At 43.1% G+C, this 19,015-nt stretch overlaps 1 protein-coding gene across 1 annotated transcript in view; it reads left to right on the forward strand.

The window, feature by feature from the left end:
- The first annotated feature begins 18,034 nt into the window (after positions 1-18,034).
- RASGEF1A (RasGEF domain family member 1A) overlaps positions 18,035-19,015 on the forward strand; it is a 31,100-nt gene continuing 30,119 nt past the window's right edge. The window contains exon 1 of the mRNA XM_065408000.1: positions 18,035-18,211. Within this exon, the coding sequence (XP_065264072.1) occupies positions 18,038-18,211 (174 nt within the window). The 5' untranslated portion in view covers positions 18,035-18,037. The remainder of the gene's footprint in view (positions 18,212-19,015) is intronic.

A 19,015-nucleotide genomic window follows, 5' to 3' on the forward strand; every position in this document is an offset into this window, starting at 1 on the left:
ACTTCTGGGGTGAAATGTAGCAGCTTTAGCAGTCAGTCACACCACTACACAGTAAGGCTTCACTCTTCAAGGCAGAGCCCTACACCGATCCTGACTTCAGTGGAAAGGGTAGGCATAGGGATTTCATGTAGGCACAGGGGTTCATCCACACAGAGCTATTTGCAAGATTGTGGCCTAGGTTAGGACAGAAAGGGGAAAAAAGATTAACATAACCTGAACTGTAAGGGTAAATTTTTTAATAGATTATGGTCCTGATTCTCTACTGCCAGACTCCAGTTTCATGCCAGTGCAATTCCATTGAAATCAGGCCATATAAATATAAGAGAACTATAATGAATGTTCGTTTTTTTCCTTAAGTGAAGATGACCTTGTCTTGCATAGCATGGAATCTTACAAAAATGCCTTAAAATTCCACAGACGACCCTGGCTGCCTCATTGATGGGCTTACTGGTTATCACAAGGTGTTGCTGAGAAACATTTGTTATAGACAGAGTTCTCCCTTTAAGAAAGTATTATGGCCTGTTTGCTATAAGAATGTACCTAGAACAGTAAGCTATGGCCTCTCCTATTAGCCCTGAACTCTGCAAATCATTTAATTTCTGGCTACAGAGTGCTTTTCTTGAATTCATCCAATTACGCAGTTACGCTCTCCCCATGGTTAAAAAAGGATAGGCTTCAGGAATGAATTTGAAAAGATGGCTGTATAATGAATTGAATGAATTTAAGAAGTTATCCATGAATAGAGCCATATATTTTTGCTTCTTTCCCAGGGTCAAGGTTTTAGCTGCTCAGCTCCCACTGATTTTTAATTGGATAGCACAGCTAAAACCCTGTACAACATTTTGAAAGCGTAGGAGTTCCTGACTCATCTTTGTTGCACCAAACATTCTTTGGAACTAGTGATGGAAAGAGGTTTGGGGTGAAAACCTGAATTATCCTGTGAAGAGTTCACCTTCAAAAGACCACATTCAGATTTTCAGCAAAAGTCCTCAAGTGGTCGATTAGCACTGCATAGTGCTAAAGTTATTACTATTAAGAGGGGATGACAGGATTGTTATAATATAGCGCTTTTTAGAAGCATCTCTTCCACAAACAGAGAGGCAAAAAGATTCATTTCTAAATTACTTCCCTGCAGATAGGTCTTATAAGAAGTGAGTGTGCGGTAGAGCCACACCTCCACCATAAATGGTAAATCAAAGGGGTGCTGAATGGAATACTTGAGAGATTTGCAATGGGATATAAAGCCTCTTACCTCTAAGCCACTAGCTCAAATCTAGCCCAGAATGGTAGTAACTGAAAGTCATTACCATTAAGTGTCTATCTAGTTTTATTTTAGTTGATAAAACACCTATCACCGTGGTATCCAAGCGACTTCCCTGAGAAGTAAATACAAAAATTTCTTGCAGTCTGCCAGCAGGAACAAGCTTATAGTTATTGATTTGGGTTTTAACAACAGATGGGGGGGCGGGAGCAGGGGCAGGAAGGAAGGAAGTTGGTGTGTTTAAGACGCTAATTTAGGGAAAATTATGTCAAACAGATGGGTTCTGAATAATACAGAGGTTTCATTCTGAATGAGTTGAGGGTGGCAGCCATTCTCCTGAGGGCCGTTTAGTGGTTAAGTGAAATGTGTTTAATGCTGTCAGTTCCTAATGGACAGATATCCATATTGCAACCCCCACCACCCCTGCAGCTGGCTTCCTACTGGCAGTCTCAGAGAGACAAGGGGACTGGCAAGCTATTAAATATGAACTGCCTTCTCATTCATAGGGATGAGGCTCCTAAGTGGGGAGTGTAGGGAAGCCAACACTGTTCCTCGGACCATAGATAGAGAACTATAGCTTCCAGCACTGCTTATCTGGCATCTTTTACCAGCATGAAATCTGCCTTTCAGTTTGTTTTCAGCTAAAAATAAGTTACCAAAGTGCACACAGGAAAAAAAAAGTCACCTTTACAGCTCCCTAGCCCTGACGCTAGCTATGGATCAGGGGAAAGTAGAACAGCTCTGAGACTGCTCTAGCCTGTGCCCAGCTGTCTAGGGCCACAAGAGTTATTCTAGTGCGGCTCATCAGGGACACAGGGAACCCTGGCTACACACTGCTTACTCCTAGCAAAGCCTCCTACTCTGCTGGCTGAGATGGGAGTTCAAAGCATGAATTAGCACATCAGCTCTACACCCATTCAGTGCCCTCCTGTACTGGGGAATCCTCCCCCAGATGCCTAAGGTGGCATTACAGTAGCTTTGCACTACTAGAGCCTAACAAAGCAGCCCTAACAGGGCTGAGAATCTGGCACCATGGTGTTTATTGGGCTGGTGCTGTACTCTGGAACTTAACTCTAAGTCCTTTTTTTACTGACCAGCAGCTGAACAAATGTCCTGTAGTTCTAAAGTTTAAATAAGAAAACTGGGACTACATCTTTAATATAATATCAGAACAAGTCACCTTGACTTGCAAAGACAGAGTGAAGTAAGAACTAGTTCAGTAAGAGCTGTATCCTATGGACACTTAGAGCGTTCCACCTCACTGAATAATAATCAAGAGGCACTGCTACAGCTAAGTGTCCCAGAAGACAATGCTAGCAATCAGAGACGGGCGCAATCCTCAGATTTTCAAATGTGGCAGCGGCAAGGGCAAGAAAGTTCCAAACGCAAGTTGGTTTTCATCAGTTATTTAAATTGTGACTTAATCCGCAAAGAGCACGAGGCAAGAAAATACAAAAATAGCTGCAGGGCAATACTGAACTTTGCTTGTTTGTAGTGCAATTCTGTTTATTTCCTGAAACAGACACTGCTATGCAGGGACTGGCCCAATGTAGCTCAACTAAGTCAATTCACTTATTGAATTATATCAAAGCTGCTTCAATTTCCCTACAGAAAACACTGTAAATTGGCTTCACCCAACTGGAGCTATCTCACTAGAAAAGATTCAGTATGGTTTTACCTTTAACAATATTCCATCTAGCAGATGTGTAGATATATGGCTGGCCTTCAAGAAGGGCCTGATTCTACAATGAGCTCTCTGTGGGTGGTCTTCTGCATGCAGTCCCTTTGTAATCAGTGGGGCTCCATGCTGATGGACCTCTGCACTCATTGCAGGCTCAGGACAGGAGCTTAGACAGTACTTGTGGTTGGTAGTCACAGAGACGAGATGAAGTGACATTCCCCCCTTTAAGAACAGGATATGGTCTCCCAAATCAAATGCAGAGGTGGCATACAGTATGTATCTCAATTCAACTGTGTTGTTGTAATACCAAACTGGCAGGGGTCAGGCTTACTGGAGGCATGGTGATCAATGTAAATTCATGTTACCTTTTTGAAAAGTTAGTTCCTTGGATGGGTGACACAAGGCTTCCGAGTGAGACCCTGAAGGACTAATTAGATACTGGTTTGACCAACAAAACCAAGACGACACAGGGGTGAGTACAGTCATTTGCTACGTACAGCAGAAACAGCTGAAAATGTGGTGTTAGGGTAACGGTATCATCCTCAAGTAGTGGAAAATGCAAAAATAAATCTTTGTCCCCACTCTCAAATAATCCTCATTGATCAATTTAAATCTGGCCTATTTCTAATCAGCTCATCCTACCCAAGTTGTGGGTTAGTCCACTAGCTGAGACTTGGATGATCTCTCCTAAAATTATAAGTGGAATGAATTTGTCAGTTACATCAACCTCCAGTAGAGATTTATCCTGATTTAGAAAAACACGTACCCAGAAAATTTGGGCTAACCGGCAGTTACTGCTCAAGAAAAGCTAGACTGTACAACAAGACAAGCACAGCTAATGCTCCAGAGCATGCTTTTAGTTCTTCCTTTCATGAACACTGAAGTATTCACCCATTTTGTTCTTTTAGCTGCCTACAATAAAAAAATGTAAGCTAATAAGGAATAACTCCTATTCCATGCATTTGAAGTGAAAAGCATTGGCCTTACTCTTTCCCTTTGTTTTTTGTATTGTTTATTTCCCTGTTGCTGAAGGCCATAAAACAGTAGAACCTATGCACATTGTCCACTGTTAATTCTGACTATATATGGGGATTCCATGTGAAAACAGATCATTGAAAGAGTGGGGCTATTCTACTAGATGTCTATATTCATTTGTATTAAGTGCCATATATTTTTCTGTGTGTGTCTATGTTTGTGTGAGAAAAATTGGGTAAGACTGGCCTTGCCTATGGAAAGGTGCCCACATCATGAACATTGCCATAACCACACTAATGAGCACTTCTTTTGACAGTCTAACCAGTGAACCACGTATTGAGTGGACATGGACGGTGAACTACCCACTCATTAAGGCTGGTTTTCTGTCAAAACTGTTTTGATAGAAAATTGAGATTTGACTAAAGGAAAATGTTCATGAAAAATTTCTGCTTTCTCTGGAAAATTCTAGTTTTCTTCTGCCAAAACCAAAAACTTGGTTTCCCCAAAACTTTGGGTTTCCTGATGAAAAAAAGTCAAAATTTTCAACCAGCTCTACTGCTTACCCTTAGAGTCTCATACATCCTGGTGACTGGTCAATGGCACCATCCAATAGCTGTTAATTGGCCTGTAAGCAAGGTCATTCAAAAACTACCATCACAACTGGCATTGGCCTCATTGGTGGTGTGAGTAAAGTCCAAATAGTAAAAGTGCATTGTGAGTGGGTTATTTCTTCATCCCTACAGGTAGTCACTTGAAGTCAAGATTGAGGCAGATTGGTGGGATAAAAAGTGGAAACTCGCATCACTACTGCTTGCATTATACTTGTTCTATGGATAAGTAGGGCACTACAGTCTCCATGTGTATCAGTGGCATCTCATAATCTCTCTCACAAAGGAAATTGCTAAATCAAATGCAATTGACCAAAAGAAAATAAAGAATTGACCACTTAGTTGAACATAATGAATAATCTCAAAGACCTGTAGGAATGTATCATATTTTCTACTACGCAGAGTTTGACTAGCAAGATTTGTAATCTCCATCTGCTAATTGTGATTACCTGCAGCTTGTAAAACTAAAAATAAACTTTTTTGTTGTTGAGTAGGTTAAAAAATAGCAACCCATGTGCATTTACAAAAACACCATTATCAAGATGATTGACTTCTCTCTCTGCTGCCCCCCTCCCCCCACTAAAGTGCTGAAGCATTTACGTGCTCACTTCTTGGCATAATTGATTTGCACATTCTGCAGGGTGGCTCATTTTGGGGAGGATGCATGAATGTGGTAGTGAAGGGCAAACCGGTTGGGAAAAAGTCAGACCCCATGACACTGCAGCCCAAACTAGAACCAATTTTCGATTTGGGGCCCAATCTTTTCAGTGTCAGTTTTGAAAAATCTTAGTTAAAGTTAACATATCCTTGTGCTTCCATGTTCCAGTCAAAACCAGAAACAGAAGTCCCCAGAAAGCACCAGGGCAGCTTTCTGTGTTATTTCTCCCCTTTCTTGGGAGAAAGAGTGTGCTTTTGAAATTCTCAGCTCAGTTTTACAGGCTCAGAAATGTTGGATGATTCTGATAGGGTTCACACATGATCTTCTGGGTATTATTGAACCAGACCTTTAGAGAGGCTCACTTATCTCCAAAATAGATACCATATGAGTAATGATGGAACAAAAGTTATGTCTTTAGTAGGAGCGGCAGCTTAGCTTTACACCAAGAATCCACATTGGTGCTATTGTAGATGATGTGCCTTAGCAGCTCCTTTCAGTAAAACAAGGACAAGCCATAAAATGGTCATGGATAACTTTCCCTTTCATCTACCTTCTTTCACACGAGATGCCTGATCTTGCCTGCACTTAATTAACCCTTCTGAATGCACCAGTCCTGGAAACCTCATTTGTGTTAGTTTTTCTCTACCACATAATTTTTTAAAAAGAGGAACTTCATCCTTTGTTTGTCCTTTGCTGAGCCTGTGCAATTTTTTTCTATTTCTTAAGGCTACTTAGGGCCGGTTCTGGGGGCAGATGAGTAGAGCAGTGTCTGGGCCGAACTGCAATGCCCCCTTGGCTTCTCTCTCTCTCTCTTCTCCCAATTAGCTGACTTCCCTCCTGCTCGGCCGCTCATGGGGAGAAGGGTTGTGGGCCAGAAACATTTTCCAGAGCTGCTCCTGAGGCTACTGCCATTTGCAAAGTTTAGTAACCTAATCAGAATTGGTGGTTCGTTTCTTAAAGCAACTCTGATAGAATGAGAGTTAATAGTAAGGCAAGGGAACTGGTTTAGATGAAGAATGAACTGACCCAACCCTTTGCCCAAACTCAAATGGAACTGAATCCAGATCCTTTAAAAAGGTTCAGGGGGAAAATGAACTGTGGTTTTATCTCCGTTCAGTTCCTAAAAAGCACATGTCCAGATCACAAACATCCACCAATTAGCATTAGCAGGCACCTGTCTTGGAGTGAGGCAAAACACTGGAAGAGTATTCACCTCTGACCCCTAGAGAAAATCCTTTCCTTCCAATTCAGGGGTGAGGCACAGTGGTGGCTAATCCGGGGCAGATAGCTCTGAGGCTGCCTATCATTTAGCTAATCTGTGACTAGAGAACTTCAGGCTCCAGGACTGAACTTCTACCAGCAGAAACTATGTTCACCCTCCAAAAAGGTAACAAATCTGTGCCTTAATGATCACATGGCCACGTTTCCAGTAGTCTGAGATGGAGAAACAGAAATAGCCAAGAACCACAGCAAAACTTGTTTTGTATTTTCAGATTGGTTTGCACCAGGGATTGCTAGAATCTCATGAAACAAAAAGCCTGATGATGCCCCCAAAGATTTGTATAAGCCTCTTAACTTCAGAGTCCTGTTTACATTGTGTTTCCCAAACAGTGGGTCATAGGAAGGTTCAAGGTGGGTTGCAGGCCCCGTGTAGAGGGGAGCCCCAGGAGAGAAGGGGGGTTGGAGAGTGGCTGGGAGAAACCTTAGTGGCATCATGACCCCAGGAGTGAGGTTGCAACGTCCAGAGAGGGATTCATGCACCAGGATGCAATGCACAGCTCCACAGAATAGGAACTGCTGGGTGGACTTATTCTCCAAACCCTCCTATCCTGCCTGCCTTGCCCCTGCAGGGCCTCCTTCCACACTGGTCCAGGATTAGGGAAGCACCGTTGGGGTGGAAAATGCTGCTGTGTCTGGTTGGTGTCCCCTTGGCAGGGCAAAGGAGGAGGGGCAGCAGGAGAGGAGAAGGATGCTGGCCTATGATTTTGGGTGCCCCAACATGGACCCCTGGGTGGGTCACAAAAAGAGACAAAATGCAATTGGTGGGTTACCTTAGTGAAATGTTTGGGAATCATTGCTTTAGGCAAAACGTCCCCGTAACAAACCACTGGTTGCCACATATGCTTAGCATAGAAGAACTTGCACCCGCACATAACAGCCATCCCAGACATGTTGCAAGTGTTGATTGTAGCGGTTGATTGCATTTCTCGGGACAAGACCCTGTGCACTGTTTCAGCTCAACCAGTGTAGTCTACAACCATTTTCCACCATGTGGATGGAAAGCCTTAAGCAGTGCAGGCCCTAACATCCCACAATGCAATGCCATATTTTCAAGTTTAAACAAAAGCCCATGCTCCAAGCAGCAGTATTAGACCAAAGGCATAAGGTGCTCCTGGAATGCTAGAACCGACAGGTACAACAATGGTTGTCAGAGATATGTGTGTGTACCAAAATGGGTCTTTCAAAAATAAACTTTGCTAGGTGGACATGCTCTAGCATTGCAAGGGCATGCAAGACAGCTAACAGTTCCATACATTGCCCCTGGGTCACATTCCACTCTGACCTGTCCAGCAATAAGTCTGGATGAACACCAAAGCAGAGCATAGAAACAAGACTAATCACTGAACTATTTTCCTGGCTTGGAAAGAATGGGGACAAGAGGAGAGTGCTGCATACATTTTACTGCTTACTAAAGAATAACAGGAAAACAACAAAAGGGTCAGTTTGGGTAAGCATTGAAGGGTGTGAGTAGACCATGGGCCCGATTGTGATTTCTTAGCTGAGCTGAGCCTTTTGTGGTTGGCCCATTACAAGTCAATTTGCAGAAAAAGGAAAACTGGGCACAATCAAGCTCACTTTCCACCTGCCCTCTCTCCCCCTTTGGCCCCTTTCTCTTCCATCAAGGCAAATGATGTAACCCTACGGCATGTGTATGTGTGCTGTTGTATGAACTCAGACTTATTTACTGAACAAGTGTGTGTGTGGAATGTGACCAACAAATGACTTGAACAGTTTAACCAAGAAAGGCTCTAAATGTCATATTTCAGAGACTTGCCTTGTAATTAAGGTTGTAGCCTAAGATCATTGTTAATGGATCTCTTGGTAATTACTTGCTTTTCTGAAGTAGGAACAATTTATGTACTTTTGCTCAAGTGCATTTAAGTAAATTGTTTTCAACATACTGTAATTCAGCTCTTAATCTTTTATGAGACTATTAAAAAACACAAGCTTTTCCTTCATTGACTTCTAATTATATTAGGGATGGGTTATTTTTCCCTTCTAAAAGAGGACAGAAAGGGAAATATTCACACTGATACAAGAAGAAAAACTTTGCTTTGGAATCAACTTCTAGCTCTATCTTTTACCAAAAGTTTTCTTTTGGAGGTTATTATTTCTTATTTCCATGTCAGTTGACACAGCTGAGATTGAGACCCTATTGTGTTAGGTGCTGTACATATACACAGTCAGAGACAGCCCCTGTCCTGAAGAGTTTACAATCTAAACAGATAAGGCAGACAAAAAATGGGAGAAAGAAAGCATTATCACCATTATCATTTCACAAGTGGGAAACTGAGGCACTGAGAAATTAAGCGTCTTTCACAGGAAGTATGTGGCAGTGCAGTGTCAGGAAATGAACCCAGGTCCCATGAGTCCCAATGCAGTGCCTCCGTGACAAGGTCAGCCTTCCTCTTAACACTTGTGTTCCTTGTACACTTTGAAATTAGCCAGCATAAAATAGTCTGAAAGTATCTTCTGACTGAGAGAGTCACTCCTACTGACTCACCCAGAGGCAGGAGGCTCCTCTTTTACTTGCTTGGTAGAAAATGAAGGGTCTGTTTCAAGTCCCCTTTTTGGTAACATGCAGGACATGCACAGAACAAATCTAGCTGCCACTTTCTTGGTCAACCTTGCTCTCATGTCTGGCCACCAGTATCAAGATGCAATCACTAGGAAACACATATTTAAAGAAGTTTATAGGTTGTTCAGGAACAAGATGGCTGTAATAACAATTATACTTAGGCATTAGCTAGCCTTTTACATCTGCAGGTCGCAAGTGCTGTATACAGGCTGGTAAGTGTCCTCACCCACATTTTACAAAGAGGGATGAAGCAACTTACCCAAGAGGACAAAGTAGGTCAGTGGCTGGGCTGCTAATAGAACCCAGGTCTCCTATCTCCCAATACAATTGTTGCCTGGAAACAGAGATTCCTCGCTTGCCATCCCAAGACTGTGAAATGAGGTTCTAAGAACCATCACAAACTTCACCACCTTCCACTTTAAATGCAAGGTGCATTTCTTCTACCTTGGCTTCTCTAAACACATACATAGCAATGTGTTTGCACACATGTATATTAAAACAAGATTCCAAGTCAAACATTCCACTCCACACATGTCCCCCCTGGGGAGAGGACAAGAGCACCAACATGTGACAGATGTTAGTCACTTAATGCATAGAATCATCCAAGTGTAGGACTGGAAAGGATTTCAAAGCCAGTTTTTTCAATCTTTCCTCATAAGTCATGTTTTCTAGGCCTTTAATCGTTTTTGTTGCTCTCCTCTGGACTTTCTCCAAATTTGTCCACATCTTTCGTGAAATGCGGTGCCCAGAACTGGACACAATACTCCAGTTGAGGCCTTATCAGCGCAGAGTAGCATGGAAGAATTACTTCTAGTGTCTTGCTTACAACACTCCTGCTAATACATTCCAGAACAATGTTTGGTGTTTTTGCAGGAGTGTTATACTATTGACTCATATTTAGCTTGTGCGAAGGTGCTCAGATACTATGGGGATGAGCACAGAGTAAGACCCAATACAGTACAGACCACCATGCCTCAGCTACTGTCCCTTGTAGGAAGCCAGCTCTCATTTTGCCTTGAATGTTTTATGCATCTAGGGCCAGATGTCACCTGGCTCCTGCAAGGGTATGCATGTTGGTGAGGTGCCGGGGGGAGAGGAGGCCAGAGCAGCTGCCTCCCCTAGCATATCCATGCAGGGGCCAAGCACAGCATCCTTGCACTCAGAGAGCAAAGGTGAAGCTAGTATCATTAGGCACCCCAAATGAGGGGAGATCTTCCCCTTCCTCTCAGTGCTCATGTAGTACTGGGGCAGTGACTGTCCTCCCCCTGCACAATGGAAAGCTCCAAAAGGCGCAATGCCTGGGACACGTACCTTTGGGGCTGTATAGCTGTGCACTGCCCTCAATGAGGCACAATGCCCCTTATTGATGAGAGACCTACCCACCTTCCAGCCCGGATCTGATCACATCTCTCATGTTATTAGCAAGCCTGAGTCGCTTTTAACATTAATTGAAGCTGAATCTTTTGTTGGAGCTTAATTAACTTGGTGCATTTTGCTAACTCTAACTGGCAAGCACTGTACTTGGTCTCAACATCCTTTTGCACAGGAAGGGAGAATGGATTAACATAGGATAAAAGCGTGGTTTGGAAAAAAAAAACGTCTTGTGCATTCACTTTTTGATTTTGTTAGTACTACTGGGTGTAGCTCTGACTATTGAACTGATTCTTCAATGAGGGTTCATACTTAGAAATTATTTCCGTTGGAAAACATTCGACTGCTCTTTGTTGGTCCATGTACTTCTTATATCCTGCTCTTGGCAGCAATTTATGCCCAATGCTCAACAGGAGGATAAAAGTGCATGTCCAAAACAGTCACACAGCAAAAATATTTGGAATGGGAAGCATAAAACCTGACAAATAGAGAGAATGTTGCAGACCAGCCAGCAACGCCAAATACCTTTCTGTATCGCTGTTCGCAGTCCAACTCAGCTATCCCTCTTTCTTTTAACTGGGGGAGCGGGGGGGAGACAATTATTTTGGTCACTATGACACACTCAAACAACTTAGGAGGAAGGGTCTCCTCTTGATTCTGATGCACTATTACTTTCTTTCCCCATATTACCAGAAGACAATGCTGAATGCTCACAAGTAGGTTGGAGCTGTACTTTCTAATTGCATCACATTATACCAATTGATCACCATACTTTTAACACAGGCCTTAACCTGATAACAGAACATAAGAATGGCTATACTGGATCAAACCAATGGTCTATAGAGTCCAATATCCTGTGCTCCAACAGTGGCCAATGCCACATGTGTCAAAGGGAATGAAAAGAACAAGGCAATCATCAACGGATACATCCCCTATTGTACAGCCCCAGCTTCTGCCAGTCAGAGGCTTAGGGACACCCAGAGCATGGGATTGCATTCCTGACCATCTTAGCCATTGATGGACCTATCCTCCATGAACTTATCTAGTTCTTTTTTGAACCCTGTTATAGTTTTGGCTTTCACCACAGCCCCTGGCAACGAGTTCCATAGCTTGACTGTGTGTTGTGTGAAGAAGTATTTTATTTTGTTTGTTTTAAACTTGCTGCCTATTTAATTGTGTCCTTGTGTTATGTGAAGGGGTAAACAACACTTCCTTACACACTTTCTCCACACCATTCATGATTTTATATACCTCTATCATATCCCCATTTAGCTGTCTCTTTTCCAAGATGAACAGTCCCAAATCGTTTTAATCTCTCCTCATACAGATGCATACTCTGTTTCATATCCTTAATTTTTTTTTTTTTTGGCCTTCTCTGTACCTTTTCCATTTCTAATATACCTTTTTTGAGATGGGGAAACCAGAACTGCACATCGTATTCAAGGTGTGGGCATACTGTGGATTTATATAGTGGCATTATGATATTTTCTGCATTATCTATCGCTTTCCTAATGGTTCCTGACATTCTATTAGCTTTTTTGAATAACGCTGCACATAGAGAGGATTTTTTCAGAGAACTATCCACAATGACTCCAAGATCTCTTTCTTGAGTGGTAACAGCTAATTTAGATCCCATCATTTTGTATGTATAATTGGGATTATGCTTTCCAGTGTGCATTACGTTGCATTTATCAACATTGAATTTGATCTGCCATTTGATCTTGCCCAGTTTTGTGAAATCCCTTTGTAACTCTCAGTCTGTTTTGGACTTAACTAGCTTGAGTAATTTTATATCTTCTGCAAATTTTGCCACCTCACTGTTTACCCCCTTATCCAGATCATTTATGAATATGTGGAACAGCACTGGTCTGAGTACAGATCCCTGGGGAACACCGCTATTTACCACTCTCCATTCTGAAAACTGACCATTTATTCCTACCCTTTTCCCCCTGCCTTTTAACCAGTTTAACAGTCTCCCAGCATGTTATAAAGAGGACAGCGATCAAATGTTCTCCATGTCCACTGAACCTAGGACAAGAGGTAATGGGCTTAATCTGCAGCAAGGGAGATTTGGTTAGCTATTAAGAAAAACTTTCTAACTCTAAGGATAGGTAAGCTGTGGACTAGGCTTCCAAGGAAGGTTGTGCAATCCCAGTCATTGGAGGTTTTTAAAAACAGGTTGGAGAAACACCTGTCAGGGATGGTCTAGGTTTACTCGGTGCTGCCTCGGCACAGCAGGCTGGCCTAGATGATTTCTCGAGGTCCACTTCAGCCCTACATTTTTTATGATTCTAGGTTTCCCTAAACGTGGGGCTGGAGCTGGCACAGGCAGACTCAAGCTGCCATTTACAGTTTTGAAGTTTGGGACAGCAGTGCCAATATTCCAATTAGTATTGGAAAGAGACCATAAGTGAGTGGTTTTCAGAGAGAGAGATTGCAGTGGTTATACAGAAGATTGGCCACTGCCTCCCTGCCCACCCCCTATGGGCATTTTCCCAAAACACCATTCCATCAGAGGTGACAAATTTCAGATCTGCATTGAAATAGTTGGCAGGGGGAGGGAAATGATCATCTGAACCTTGAAATCTCAAGGGATGGATTTTTTAAACAGCTGTCAGGACTGGCCCGACTCTGCTTCCATTGAAATTGATGGTAAAACCCCCATTGACGGCACTGGGAAGAGAATTAGGCCAAGGCTGGGTGCTGCTGAATATCCCATGCCATGGGTCTGCCCGTTGCTAGGGCTTGCTTTTGAATATCATCCAGATGTTGATTGTGGGCACCGCTTCCTGCCCCAAAGAAGCCACATCTTTTTATATCGAGAGCAAAGAAATGAATCAGCAGTTTTGTTTGGCTAGCACAATGCCACAAGTCAGAAATGCACTAACTCCATCTGCCACACTTGTGCTTTGCTCAGTTATCTGGTCTTCCCCGTGGCAGCCCCAAACTAGAGAGCATCACCACACAGAGCATATGGTGGTTGTTTTCAGTCAGTATAAAAGAGGCAGAAGTACTGTTGTTCTTCCAGGCCTCTTAAGTTTCTGAAGGAGAAAAGAGGTGGGAGGGAAAAGGTACTAAGTGGTCTAACCTGTTGGATGTGTTAAAGCTTCTGTAAAGGAAAGCGGAGGGTGGGCTTTTCTTTCAACGCTTGTACAGTGAACACACAAAAGCCAGCCCTAGTAAACTCAGCTTCTTTTGAATTGGACAAGCTCTCTCTCAGCCAACAGAAAGCTGAGCCAGGGGCTGACGTCAGAGCCAGCCTGGAAAGCTGTGAGCTTTCTGGTTTTGCTCAGATGAACCTGAGGCTGTTTAGATCTAAGCTGGCGGGAAGGAAAGCTGAAGCCAGAGATATTTTTTTCTGGCAGGTTGGAGCTGCAATGGCTGGCTGAGACTTTTATACTCTGGGAAAGCCATCGGGATCTTACAGACCGCCACAGCTTATGTACATATTACAGAAAAAAATGAGGGTAAGAGTTCAAGATTTTCAGTTATGGGTAGACTGATTTTTGTTAATGTATATATGGTAGTGGTATGTGTATTTATACATGCACATACATTAATGGCAAAGCTAAATTTTGATCGGATTAATACTAGAAAATGACTTCAGCTACTCCTCTGATTTTAAGGGAATCATTCCTGCTGTGCATTAACATCACTGAGATCAGAATCTGCCCCATAATCTTTTAAATTGTCTTTGTTCTGTTAGCAAAAAATATTGTTTTAATTTGAATGGGATTCATTTGCTCACTCTGGAATGGTTAAGTTTTATAAGTTCAGAAATATTGAATGGTTTGGTTTACTGTCTGCTGTAGAAAAAGAAATGTATACCCCAGCTGTAGTGAGCACAGCTCCTTTGAGCATGTTCTGCTTGTGAAAACATTTGCTTGGATTGATATAGATGGATGTCAACAGTTATATTCCTTTGGCTGTGTGTCTGCATTAGTCACAGACAAACCTACCAGGGAGGAGTGCTGCTGTTTTATTTGTTGGGAGACTGGTGATTGCAGGTGGGTTTTGGACTTGGCATGAAAGACGAATACTGCCACTTCAGGATTTAAATGTCCACTTTCTTGGCAAAACCAAAAAGCCACTCAGGTTGTATTTGTTGCACTTCCTTCTGCATCCATGGGAGATACCCTGGAAGCACTGAAGTACTGATACATTTAATAATTTATGTAATAATAGATAGTGAACTTTTAAAGCTGATGGGCTTCTTTTGAACCCTGCCTGCCTCCAGTGCAGCCAAGTGGTCTTATTTTAGTACCAGTAGGTAGTTCTTATACACAATATTTAGGTTCTATATTGAATTTTGTGGGGATATTTTGCTTACGGTGAACTTTCACAGAGTTCTGGTTCATTCAAGCCTGGGGAAAAACAAATGCTTTGCCCATGTCTTCAAACAAAGTACGTTTAACTAGCATGTAATACTAAGTAATGTGCAGCAACACGTCCCACAGAGAGATTTGTTTTTCCAGAGTGCAGTCGCAAGAGCAGTGTTAGAGAAGTAACAGTGCAGCTTGATTCATTTGCTTAAAGTCATTTATTGTTTCTGGGAAGTTTCAACAAGCGTGAGAGCTGCTAGCTACAAACTACTCTTTTACCTACTGGGAAGGCACAGCTTAAAATTTATCTGCAGTTCCATTCCAATAAAGAAAAAAATCTTAGTCCTCCTTCCAAAAAGATCTTCACACACACAATATTGAACAGGTTCTAGAAACGATTCATAAGAATGCTTCCCCTCCCTCCAGCTGCTTTATTGCTGATTGCTTCATTAGCAGTTAGCGTCCCTTTGCAAAGCTGGACATGCACCTCCATGCCATTATTAGCCCGATAGAACATACCGTACATTAGTGCACTCTGAGTGAGTTGATCAAAGCTATTGCTGTGGGCCTTAAAAGGAAAAAACAAATTACTGACAACTTACATAATATGCATAGCTAAGCTGGCTTCTTCGTCACACACTCCCAAGGAAATAGTCATTTGTCAAGCTCTCACGTGCTCCAGAGCACATGCCTTGTGACTAAATTGCTGAAATACTTTGACACGTTAGTGAGAAGTGTATGCCACGAGATCCTGTACATTTTGTTTTTAAATCAGGCGCTTATTTGCAATTTCAAGCAACCAAACACTGGAAGTGTCCTGAACTGTAGGGTAGTGCTGATGTTCATAGTTGAATAGCTGCCATGTTTTCAGCCACAGGTAGTTTCAGTTCAGTTAATATATTTATTGTGTGTTGGCACAGATAGAAAGGCGTCCTGGTTAAAGCAGCCAAGCACAATTCTATTCACCAGCTTGCTTATGATGAGTAACTCTTGTTTTCATGGATAAGTACTAGTAATATTGGGATTTCACCCCTTCTTTTCGTTCCCCACTCCCCACCCAAAATCACCATCTTAGTAAAACTGGGGATAAATATTTTCTGCCTGGGCTAGTAAATATTGATGATTTTACAAGACCTGTTAAAAGGAAACTAACATGTATAGGGCTTAAATGCTGACTTGACCTGCCTGAGCAGTTATGTCATGTTGTTGCAAGAGCTCATTAAAAATCCTTAAGATAAATATGGCTTTCAGTTTTTGAACCAGCCCTTGCAACATGGGTAAAGAGAGGCAGAGGGGGAAGACATTCAACTGGTGTCTAAGAGAAAATCTGGAACATGGAACAACTGTCATTTTCAGATCAGTTTTAACAATATTCCTACCACCTTTCACCCATAAAAGTTCTTCACAAAGGTGGGACAGTCTCTCCAATTCACAAATGGGGAAACTGAGGCAAGGTGTGACAGGACTAGCCCAAGGTTACACGAGTTAATGGCAGAGTAGGAACAGAACTCTACCTCCCCTAAGGCCTTATCAACCTTGACAGTGGCCCTTTAAGGCTCAATATAGTAAACAATAGCTATTGAGAAAGATCCTGACAGGAAAAGTATTATTCTTCCACACAGGTATTTGCTTTGGCATTGTAGGTAAGGCTAATATTTTGTCATGGATATTTTTTGTAAATGTCAGGGACAGGTCACGGGCTTCCATTAATTTTTCTTTATTGCCCATGACCTGTCCCTGACTTTTACGAAAAATATCCATGATAAAATGGGAAGGGGCTGGGCAGCTGCGGATGGCTGGGAGGTCTGGGACCCCCACCACCCAGAGCTCCAGTGTCCCCCTGCCCTCCCATTGCAGAGGCGAGCTGTGGGGTCCCTCTACCCCCCTCCCCAGCAGTGGGGAGCTGTGTGAATCCCTCTGCTGCCGCAGTGGGGAGCTGCGGAAGTTGCCCCGCTGCCCCCATGGCAGCCGAGGGCTCCAGAGGATCCCCTGCCCCCCCACAATGGAGGGGAGCTGCATGAATCCCTCTGCCACCACAGTGGGGTGCTGTGGGGGTCCCCCTGGCCTGCTGTGGCAGCTGGGGCACTACAGGGGTCCCCTTGCAGCAGCCGCCACACCGGGGAGCTGCCAGGGTCTCCCCGCCACACAGCAGCAGCTGGGGAACTATGGGGGTCCCCCTACCTCACCCCACCCTGTGGTGGCCGGGGAGCTGCCAGGATCCTCCGTCCCCTCCGGTGTCCAGGAGCTGCTGGGTACCCCTTTTGCCTGTGGTAGCTGGAAGCTGCAAGATACCCCCGCTGCCTCAGACGGTGGGGGTACCTCACAGCTCCCTGCCGCAGGGGCTGATGTCACAGAGGTCTTTGGAAGTCACTGATTCCTTGACTTCTGCGTCCTCTGTGACAAAATCATAGCCTTAACTATAGGGAATGGGAACCTTTGCATATTTCAGTAACATGCTTTGTTTTGTCTTCAATGTAAATTTAAGTTGTAGTCAGGTTTGCTTGGGTTTTTTTGCACGTCAAGACTTATTTGCACATGGTAACTACAACATACTGTAGCTTCTGGTCAAGAGAAAAGAGCTTATTTGGTTTGTATGTCACTACAGCAGCTTTGCTTTATGTTTTCAAGATAAAACAGTCTCCTAAGAGATCAGGTACAAATATTGGAGTGTTTGTTCAAGCTCACCCAACTCATACGGTCAAATGCTAGACAACAGGACATTCTTGTTCAGGTGGTACATCCCTAATCATTGGCAGTGCAGTCCATGTGTCCAAGTATGTGCAAGACAAAATGCACTTCTGTCACTATCTGGGCTAGACCTAGCAAGAGAGATTATTACTGGAGAGGTTATCGCCACATATCCAGCAGGGTTTAGTATTTTCTCTAAAAGACCTCCCCCCAGAACATTAAACAAGGACACTGTGCCCATGTAATGTGGTTGTTTGTAGAATAGGTCACGATTTGTTATCTATGTGTGAGATTGCTCCTTCAATTTACATGGTATTTTGTGCTGATATCTCTATAGTCTTATTTGTAATGGGGGGGAGGGGGAACATCCTGACAGCAACTACGCAGTGAAGAAATTAGGAACATAGGTTGCATGTAATTTCAAAACTAAATGCCATCTGCAGGTCTGTGGGAGTTTGGGCTCACATCTCCCTCCCCCATGCCCATGCTGTGTTCACTCCAATATGTAATCTGTGTCTAATTTATGCCTTTGCAAAAGCCATGAAGACACTCAGTAGAGATCTGCAAAGAAACCTGAACCCTCCTTCTTTCTTCCTTCAATCCTGCAGGAAACTATGCCCCAGACACCAATATTTTCCAGCATGCTCGGTTCCAGTTGTAGTGGGCAGGTGCAGCCAGACATGGGCGAGAGGTGTGGAGATCCTGTTTACCAGGATGGGAATCTCGTCTCTGGATCACTGGAGGCCCTGATAGAGCGCCTGGTGCCCACCATGGACTATTATCCAGATGTAAGTAGACATTTCAGAACTTGTATTCCTCTGGCATCTAAACAGAGTCACGATCCCAACACAGGTGGTATTATTAATTAATTTTCTTAAAAATTGCTTCATCTTAACCAAGATGATCAAACAGGCCTAATGATCTAATTGCTTTGTTGCAAGTAATGGGCCTTCCCTTCACAGGAGCTGATGCCCACCTGGGAGGGACCCTCTACCTTTTTGAACAGCAATATTTGCTAGTGAAATCAAGCCCTGCTGAACCCCTGTCAGGCACACTAAAAACCAATTAACAGCAGCATTAGCAGAAGAAATTTCGATCCCGCTAAGCTGCCTTTGCTCTAGTGCAACTAAGATTAGCTACTAACTGGATTCTGCCAGGGGGAAAGATATCAGCTGTGTGCTGAGCGCAGCTCAATTTTTTTCCCTTATTTTGTGTGTCTTTTAGTTAGGTACGCTGAAAAGCAAAAAACAGACTTTAATTAAATGTTCTTTCTCATCACATCTGAACTGGCCAGTTCTGCTAGAATGTAAGTTTCTGAACCTAGGAATGGTTTTGCAGCTGTTTCGACATTCTCGCCACAATCCACTGAAATAAACACCACGTGTAACTGCCGGGTATGCAATAGGCATCCCAACCTAGGATATTATTCAGAGATTATTACATTACTTAAAATGACCCCCTCAGCCCCATTAAGTGGAAGGTTTTAGTTAAGGAGGTTGCAGAAAAGCATAAAGATTGTATAGCACAAGCTGTGTTTAAGCCCTGGGAAAAAGCACAGCAGTGGTAGAGGAATCCAAACCCTTTAGCTATAT

This window comes from Emys orbicularis, chromosome 7 (genome assembly GCF_028017835.1).
Source record: "Emys orbicularis isolate rEmyOrb1 chromosome 7, rEmyOrb1.hap1, whole genome shotgun sequence".
NCBI classification, from domain to species: domain Eukaryota; kingdom Metazoa; phylum Chordata; order Testudines; family Emydidae; genus Emys; species Emys orbicularis.